The sequence below is a fragment of the Etheostoma cragini genome, chromosome 14, assembly GCF_013103735.1.
Source record: "Etheostoma cragini isolate CJK2018 chromosome 14, CSU_Ecrag_1.0, whole genome shotgun sequence".
NCBI classification, from domain to species: domain Eukaryota; kingdom Metazoa; phylum Chordata; class Actinopteri; order Perciformes; family Percidae; genus Etheostoma; species Etheostoma cragini.
The window spans coordinates 8,596,077-8,605,175 of record NC_048420.1 but is presented as its reverse complement, the minus strand read 5'-3'; the positions used below and the strand labels follow the sequence as shown (position 1 = coordinate 8,605,175).

The 9,099-nt window shown below is 41.9% G+C and overlaps 2 protein-coding genes across 2 annotated transcripts in view; one reads left to right on the top strand and one right to left on the bottom strand.

The window, feature by feature from the left end:
* The window catches only part of tspan13b (tetraspanin 13b), a 7,288-nt gene extending 3,981 nt beyond the window's left edge, over positions 1 to 3,307 (top strand). Inside the window, exons 4-5 of the mRNA XM_034892765.1 lie at positions 59 to 169; positions 2,575 to 3,307. Coding sequence (XP_034748656.1) covers positions 59 to 169; positions 2,575 to 2,649 — 186 coding nt within the window. The 3' untranslated portion in view covers positions 2,650 to 3,307. The remainder of the gene's footprint in view (positions 1 to 58; positions 170 to 2,574) is intronic.
* Positions 3,308 to 5,940: 2,633 nt separating this feature from the next.
* agr2 (anterior gradient 2) lies at positions 5,941 to 8,694 on the bottom strand. Its single transcript, XM_034892857.1, has 8 exons — positions 8,623 to 8,694; positions 8,172 to 8,293; positions 8,022 to 8,085; positions 7,889 to 7,941; positions 7,613 to 7,689; positions 7,025 to 7,088; positions 6,244 to 6,327; positions 5,941 to 6,156 (listed from the first exon to the last, which is right to left on the bottom strand). Exons 2-8 carry the CDS (start codon positions 8,278 to 8,280, stop codon positions 6,107 to 6,109), a joined length of 501 nt encoding a protein of 166 aa, XP_034748748.1. The 5' UTR covers positions 8,281 to 8,293; positions 8,623 to 8,694; the 3' UTR covers positions 5,941 to 6,106.
* Between the last annotated feature and the right edge of the window lie 405 nt (positions 8,695 to 9,099).

The following is a 9,099-nucleotide window of genomic DNA, read 5'->3' as shown; positions in this document are numbered from 1 at the left end:
CCCCCCCCCCCCCCCCCCCCACATTCTCTGACACCGTGTTGTGTCCTCCTCTCCACAGGCCTGCTTCCCCAACAACTCGTGCTCGCCGTGCGCAGATAAGATCCAGGAACATGCTGGAGAGGTGCTGCGCTTTGTGGGAGGGATCGGACTCTTTTTCAGCTTCACCGAGGTGAGCCGGCACCACACTGCTGCTGCTGTACTATGAAAACAATCAATTGTTAGCATGAGTAGTAGTAGGTATTAGTACCGGTAGTATCTGTGGTTGTAGGAGGAACGGAGGGTGGTAGCAGCTGTGGAGAAGTATCAGAGCTGTGTTGTGTGTGCAGGTTCAGCAGTCAACAGAGCCGATATTAGGCATTTCCCAAACTATTGGTATCTGCGTTTATAATGGCCGATAAAAAAAATATTCAAAATAAATATACATTCATCAGAATAATTTATTATGACAAATGAATGATTCTGATAAATGAATACTTGAAAAATAAAATTAAAACGGACTGTCAACCATGTTATGAATGTTGGCGTTGCATAGTTTGTCCACCAGAGGGAGTTCTACAATGTCACTGTTGGCAACACGCTCATTTTTTATTTTTATTTTTTTTTGTTCAAAGGACTTTATGTTTCATATCTTAAGTTTGTATTTTTATACATTTTATTTATAAGAACTTTAATATATTTTGATGTTCCTCTTTTCTGTTGTGACAAAACAAATGATTATCGTATTATTTTAGTGAAAACTCCTAAATGACTACAAATAACTAATGTTAGGGAAATCTGTTTATGTTTTGTTACTCGTTTCTCGATTTTTTTTTTTTTATTTATATCGGCCGATGAATCGCCAAATCAGATTTGTTATTAACCAAGTATTTATATCAGTAATCGGCTTTTAAAATCATTTATCGGTCAAGCTCTAGCAGTCAACATGTAGTCAGCATTATTTGATCACATACGTATATCACTATGACTAAATGGGTGTTTAGCTAGTAAGGTCTAACAAGATTTGACTAGTTGTCTAGCAAACATTTCTGCCTTCACTAGTGAACTACTTAAGGAAACATTTACAGAAATGTTGATTAATGTGCTGATAAGTAAATAAATGAATGAAATGAAAATATAGGGATGCAATCGTAGATTTATTCTTCCAACAGTGTATAAATCACAGGGCTGTTCTCTTCTACATGTTTAATTCTGTATGTCTCCCATGTGGTTTACATTAAATTTAGCTGACCCTTTTTATCCAAAGCATCTTCCAATAAGTGCAGTCCACCATAGGGACGGACTCAGAACAGCAAGAATCACATAGAAAAAGTATATTAGCTTACATTAAGCCACATTTAAGTGCAAAGCTACCTGTGTAACCATCATGTTGTTAGCCAAGGTGCAGTCTTTAGAGATGTTTTTTGCCTGCAGTAGTAATGATGATAATCAAAATCTTTAAAAACACCTCACAAACATGCACTACCGGTCAGAAAGTTTGGGGTCACTTAGAAATTTCCATTACACTCCATTATAGACAGAATCCCAGCTGAGATCAGTTGCATTGCTTTTTTAACCAGGGCAGCAGTTTTCAGATTACATTATGTGCTTGCATAATTGCAGAAGGGTTCTCCAATGTTTTCTCAGTTAATTTTTAAAAATAATATCAGATTAGTAAACAGAATGTGCCTTTGGAACATTAGATCAATGGATGCTGATAATGGGCAATGTAGACATTGCATTAAAGATCAGCCGCCCACTCAGATCAGCTGGTATCCTGTCTATAATGGAGTGGAATGGACATTTGTAAGTGACCCCAAACTGTATATTTTCATGTTTAAGAAAGGCTCAGTAATTTCTGCTAGCAGCTGGGCACTGTTGGTTTTAAAGTGCCCATATTATGAAAAGATTCAGGGTGTTATTCTTTGTCACTGGTGCTTCCACACGCATGCTGTTTTGAGTGAGATACAGGTTTCTGAATGTCCTCTGCCTTCATTCTCCGGATGAGCTCTTCAAAATCTACCTGGCTTTCTACGTCACTAACCGAGACGAGGTGGCTAATCGTAGCATGCTTGCTCGTTCTCATCGCTACAACACACACTAGTTCATAGTAATCTCCAAAAGAACTACTTCCATGTCCCTGTTCTGCAGGTATTCCACAAGTGCCCCTCGTTTAGAAGAAGTCTCCCTGCTAATCCTGCCTTGTACTGACCAAAGTTGGAGAAAGAGTTATCTAGCTGATGTGATCTTTTCTCGCTACTAGGCATGTGAGATGTCTCACTCTGTAGCTAAAACAGAGACCTAAACACACAGGGTGAAAACAGGAGCTGCAGCAATGTGCAGTACAACAAAATATGTTTTTTTTTTAAATGAAACCATGTTAACCTATTCTATACAACCTCAAAATACAATTATGAACCTGAAAATGAGCAAAATATGGGCACTTTAATAAACATGATTCCAACAGAAGGAAACAGGGACTTTGTTGGGGACTATTTTCAGCAGCGGATAAATCCACATTTGGTAGAACACACAAAGATTTGCAGATGTTAGTGTGTTGCTCTCAGTGTGTGACTGTGACTGTGTCCTTTTTGTCAGATTCTGGGAGTCTGGCTCACTTATCGCTACAGGAACCAGAAGGACCCCCGAGCCAACCCCAGTGCCTTTCTGTGAGCCCTCTGCAACTCCATGGGCCGTCTCTGGGCTCTGCCTGTACATACCTGACTCACCTGTGTGTTGGAACTTCTCTGGGGCTATACCTGTACATACCTGACTCACCTGTGTGTTGGAACTTCTCTGGGGCTATACCTGTACATACCTGACTCACCTGTGTGTGTCTCACTGACTACTGCACACATGCTCTTATAATGTCCTGTGTTTGGTTGAACAAGAGTGCACACATGTTGCCTCCAGTGTGACAGCTCTGTCAACATTTACTATTAGAACACCGAGCACTGGGTGTAAATAGAGGCAATACTGTCTACTGCTGTATATTCCAAAGTATTATTATTACATTCAGAATTTTATGCAGCCTGCCTGATGTTGACCCCGTGTCTGTTTTTCTGCCCCACTGAACGCAATAATGTCAAATGCTGCTCTGCATTTTGACATGACTACTGTATGTTTGTGTCGGTGTGTGTGTGTGTGTGTGTGTGTGTGTGTGTGTTGCATGTGTTATCTGTGTGTGTGTTTGGTCTTTTGCATGACTCTTCAAATATGCAAGTATGAGCTACTGATTGAGAGCTGCACTGAGGATTCTGTCTGAGACTTTTTACTGTAAACTGCAACAAAACACTGGTGGAAGAAAAATAAATCTGTTTCTCTGGCTTTATGTCTTTTGTTTCTTTTCCCTTAAATCAATCGGTTGTATGAGTGTATACAATGTTTGAATTGAACTCTGCAAAAAATATTTTTGTCACTTATTTTCCTCAAGTCACATGTAGGCACTACAGGTGTGGTTGGCTAGGTGCCTGAATGCAGTTATTTAAATTTTGCAAATTGGCATTCAACATTTTAAAGTTCATAGTGCATAGTAGTGAAACTACAATATTGCATGGATGATTGATTTGAAGGCAACTTGGAAGGAATATTTACAATATGTACAGTGTTTACAGTTTATGTAATTACAGCTCATATTAACAGTGTTACAAAAAGTTAATTGTGTATTCTCTACACTTTATTTGTATGTGTGTGTGTGCAGATAATTTCAAACACATGCAATTTTATTTAGATATATTACATTTGTGATATTTGTGGAATCATGGCTATGTACTTCAAGTTACATGTGATCCTTACTAGAGGGGAGTTATAACAATAACTCTGTTGTTGAAGAATTTGCTGTCTTTTTCCAAGAAAAAGTCTCTCATATTAGAGATAATATAACTATTTCTTGCATCAACAAATCTAGCCCCTCTCCACTCTCACACCAATTTCCTGTCATCAGCTCAATCTCAACATGCTCACCTGTCAACTCCAAAGATCTAGTGCTGGAAGTAATCCAGCACCCAACATCTAGCACTTGTTCTCCTGATTCCCTCCCTACCAAACTGTTCAAATTGACCATTCATTGCTTAATAAATACCATAGAAATTATTATTAATATTTCCTTGCAGAGTGGCATTTTCCCTGCTTCTCTTAAGCATGCTGTAATCTTACCTCTGTTGAAGAGATACAATCTGGATCCACGTGCACTTAATAATCAAGTTAGTAACTAAGTAACAGACCAATTTCTTATATCTCTTTTATAAGTAAAATACTTGAAAAAATGTGTACATAGACAACTGGATGCATATCTTTCAAATCAAAATATAAATTATACATGCCAAACGGCAGGGGTTAATTTGGGATTTGTTATGAGATGTCCTCTGACTTTCCCTCCTTTTCACATCACCTGATGGCCACATCCACGCACACACCTGATCCCACTTCACCAATCAGCTCTGCCTGGCCTTCTCCACCCACAGTCCACATACACTGGCCACTACCTCACTAACTCAGTTGTAAATAACCATTTGTGCAGCAGTTGGATATTTTAAACTGAACTGAGTGTGACAGCTTGGGCCATGAATGGTGATGCGTTCACTTACTGTTGTCCAAAGTGAGGTGCATTTGAATGGGGATGGAGCCACTGTGGTGAGAAACGTCAACATAAAGAACATAGTAAGTTACTAATCATCTTTGAACTGTACAAAGAATTTCATGTCACAAGACTAATTAATTTACTATTAAACTGCCCAACTAATGCACTGAACAGTGAGGCCTGAAAAGGGGGTGAATTATTACATGTTCCTTTTCAGGTAACACTAACTACATTTCTGCATTTTGTAGGTTTCTGCCGACTCATTCCATTCCACGGGGAACAGGAAGGAGGCTGCTTTGTGGAGCTTAGGAAACAGGACAATAGTCTCAGATGAGACTCGGTAACCTAGCAACAGCAAAACACTTGGAGTGAGGGCAGTGTGAACTCGCCGGAACCCACCCATCCAGTAAGCAATATTTGTTTTTCCTGCAAGAACTGCCCTTCAATAGCATTTACACACCATTATGTACAGGTCCTATCCCCTGTCCAATCAGCTGGCCTAACCTTAACCCCTCGACCGGCTATTGAAGGGGGGGGGGGTCTTGGTGTGGTCATAGTAGGAAAAAAAAATGGGCATCCAGTACTGCTCACACAACATGCTCAATGTATCCATTCCTCATCAACTTTCCCATTTTCACTACCTTACTCAGGTTCTAGAGACAAGTTATTCCACATGAAGAAAACATGAACTGGGAATGGTCAGAAGCTTTCACTGCACTGCTCTGTGGAACAGACGAACAACAAACGTATTGTTGGCTAGTTGGCATACTTCCCAGAATGCATTACATTCGAGCAAACTGTGAAGAGAGCTTTGTGTCCTCAGTTTGGTCTTTCAGGTTTCAAGCTCTGCACAGCTTCTGCAGTAAGTGGTGATATCATTGTGCCACAGGAAGACCTGGGCTTTTGCTTATGTAATTGTAATAGTTACATTTAGAAATGCCTTTAATTCTGTGCTAATCGTTGTTTAAAAGCAGCGATATTTCCCATGCATTCAGACACGGTAGACTGTGCTGGGTGCTAGGTTGTAATTATGGTTAATATAGACTCTGCTGTTTAATGGTGGATTGCTATCATTTAGACTATTTTGGTAGAATGTAGCCCGGACTGCTTCGTGTCAGATCATCCCAAACACTCTGCAGCAACAGCACAGAGTTCAGACACTAACATTGTTTTAAACTTATGTTAACTATCAGTTACTCCCCCAAACATTGGCTATAGGCTAGGGACCTTGTATGAGACCAATGTCCCCTGCAGGCTTCACTGAGGCCCCTGTTGTATGGTGACTCTCACTAGCATGAGTCCTGTTATTCTTTTGTATATTATTCATGTTTTGGTTTGAGTTATGTTGGTAAAGGAAAAAGCAGACTTTGGATCTTGTATGAACAGTTGCATATTTATTAAAAGACATTGTGGAGGCACAGCAATAATAACAAAGTGAGTATTTGAGGAGAAAAGATGACCAGTGAAGGAACTTTACAGTGCGTATTGTCATGTGTAAACAGCAGCTTCCTGTCAGGTCGGTAGGGCCACACGGCGAGCTCATCCTCGCGCTCACAGCTCAGACTTCAGGAGCTTCTTAGCCGCCTCCATGTTGCGCTTCACTAAAGGGGGAAGGGCAAAAAAAAAAAAATTTAATCGGTGTGTTCCATGGACAGAAACAGACCTCATGAGTTAGCTGTGGCACTTACACAGATCCAGGTCGCTGGGTTCGTAGGCATACATGCGGTTGCTGTAGCGGCCATTGATGTCGGCCCTTACCGTCATCGCGGGGTCTGTAGAGGAGGAGGACGAGTTATTAATAAGACGAGTTGGCAGAGAAACAGCAAAAGAGAACTGAAGAACACAAATTAAAAAAAGAAGTAGCACGAGCGGGAAAGGAGGGGGAGCCTTGTTTTACTACTGCAGCAACCTCCGGGACTTCAGAGGAATAAAAACTGATGAGGGCTCTGCTTATGGGAAAGTTGTTTTCAACGGGTCAGTTTAACCTCGCCCATTTAAAATGTAAATGGTGCTTTTCTAGTCTCAACAACTACTCAAAGCGCTTTCCCATAGTACAGGAACCATTCACCATTCTTACACATTTACACACTGTGGCCGAGGCTGCCGTACAAGGTGCCACCGGCTCATCAGATAAACACTCACACACACATTTACACTCCGAAGGCAGCATCGGGGGCAACTCAGTGCCAAGGACACTTTGACATGGAACTGCAGGGCCGGGGATCAAACCACCTACATTCCGATTGGTAAGCCGATCCGATCTGAGCCACAACCTACGTGGGCTTACATTAATTCTGCCATATTTCGTTGAGTTAGCAGAGACACTAACAGCAGTGGCTGCTATGGAAATGCACGTCTAGGAATCTAGAGGTGGGGCTAAGATTCTGAAGGAGGGGGGGGGCATTGCTTACTGCACCTTTAACATGTGAACAAGGAACAGGAAGAGTTGTGTAAGGAAATTTCTCTTACCGACAAAAATGATTCTGGGAACATACTGTCCATCAGGAGAGAGATGTTTGTCTGTGGTTTCATACTGGAGGCGAGAAAAGGAACAACACATGGTCAGACATATGACAGGGTGAACCATGGCCCTTAAACCTACTGTCTGATCCCCATAAATAGTATTGGCATCAGAGATTTCCGCCTTTTGTATTTTTGTCCCGGCTGTCTTCACTAGCTTTTAGGGGGGGTCACACTTGTCTCTGCCCCAATGCCAGTTAGTACGATAGAATGACGAGTGGGATTTACGCTGTTCACGTTAGCTGACTATCAAACTCTGGGTAAGCTGAACTTTAAATTGAATTAAGGCATGATGAATATTTAATATTGTTGAGACTAACAGGAAAATAAACCAATGTTAACCAATAATATATGATTATATTATATATATTTTATATATAATAATTCATTAATATGTAAATATATAAATGCATTGGTATCACACAAGGTTTTTAAAGGTTTTTATTCTTTTGAAAGCAGCCCAAACTTGAATACAAAATGGGTGGTATGCACCTTTAGACACCTTGTGGAGTCAGACTAAAAAGTCCTGTCACTCACCACCAGATTAAGGACGATGAAGTCCTCGTCCAGCATCCTCTGGATTTTGTCGTCCTCAGAGAAAACTTTCTTGAGAGCTGCAGGAGAAACAGGTTTTTAATTCTAGTGAAGATGGACAGGAAAGGGGAGAGAGAGAGAGAGAGAGAGAGGAGGACGTTGCCGAGGACGCACGCTCTACTCGATGAGCTAGACGTCACCCCGTTAAAAAAAGAAAACGCTTTTTTTTTTTTCTGCATGAGAATGAGTGAAATAAGAGAAGTCAGGAGTCGGCCTTACCCTTGCTGTGTGGGCAGTCCTCCAGGTGAAACAGGACCATCAGAGGCTTGTTTCTAAAACACAAATTAGCTCGACTTACATTTCTTCATCATCTTTAATCACTGTCAGCGTCAGTGTTTCAACCAGGACTCACCGTGACCTGGACCAGTAAAGAGCCTCCTCGTAAGTCTGAGCCCAGATCAGCTGATCCCCCCAACCTGCACAGACACAGAGCCGTTAGAGAGACAAGACAGTACCGACCCGGTGGACTTTGGCGTGAGAGGTGCAGCTGATGCTCACAGACCTCGGGACAGAGTCTGAGGGATCCTCCTGCCAGATTTGGGGATGTATTTCCCTATGGTGGAGGACAGGGCCACCAGGACCAGGAGCACCGACAACCCCGCTTTGATCATCTTTATAGACTCACTGGAACATGAGGAACAGTAAATGTTCAAACTGTGTGACCAATGAAGGAACAGCATCAAAATGACAAATGACTACAGAACAATCCCGTTTTGTTTGTCATTCTCACAAAAACAAAAGAGAAGGAAAGAAAGAATCCAATCGTTGGATTGTAGTGTGCATTTCTGCCTACAGTAACAAGTTATTTCCTAGTTGTTGAAAGTTATTACAGAATAATGTATGGTTGGGATCACAATCACAGACTTGTTGGATGAATACAGAAATACAAAGGACTTGACTGCAGTTACACAGTATTTATGGGAATTTCCCCATTAAAATAGTCAGAGTCTTACCTGTTCCGACTGCTCAGCTGAGAGTGATCCAGGATCTGCTGCACCTGCACCCTCACCTGCTCATATTTAAACAGCCGTCTTTCCCCCCCCCCCCCCCCCCCCCCCCCCCCCCCCCCCCCCCCCCCCCCCCCCCCCCCCCCCCCCCCCCCCCCCCCCCCCCCCCCCCCCCCCCCGTCCTTCCCCCCTCTCCAAACCCCACCCAGCCGCCCCTTTGGTAATATGACGCCTCCATGTGTATTTCCAAATAATGTAGTGTGGCTGCTAGGGGAAAAATTCAAAGGAACAGATTTAAAACTAAGATTTAATTTTTTTGTATTCTTTTATCTTTTTACGTATTCTTCTTTCATCCGTGTGTGTTTACCAAAAAGGTGCTCTCATCAAACTTCTTCAAGGGAGTTTGGTGTTCTACTGTGTACAGCTGCAAGAACGGCTTTGTGCACGGCTAGAGACATAGGCATCTGTTCTTTGGCATGTCCA

Coding starts and splice junctions, on each gene's coding strand:
- agr2 (XM_034892857.1), bottom strand. CDS start 8,280: ATGATCAAAGCGGGGTTGTCGGTGCTCCTGGTCCTGGTGGCCCTGTCC. Junction 7,942..8,021: donor CTTTACTGGTCCAGGTCACG/GTGAGTCCTGGT, acceptor TTTGTGTTTTAG/AAACAAGCCTCTGATGGTCC. Junction 6,157..6,243: donor ACCCAGCGACCTGGATCTGT/GTAAGTGCCACA, acceptor TTCCCCCTTTAG/TGAAGCGCAACATGGAGGCG.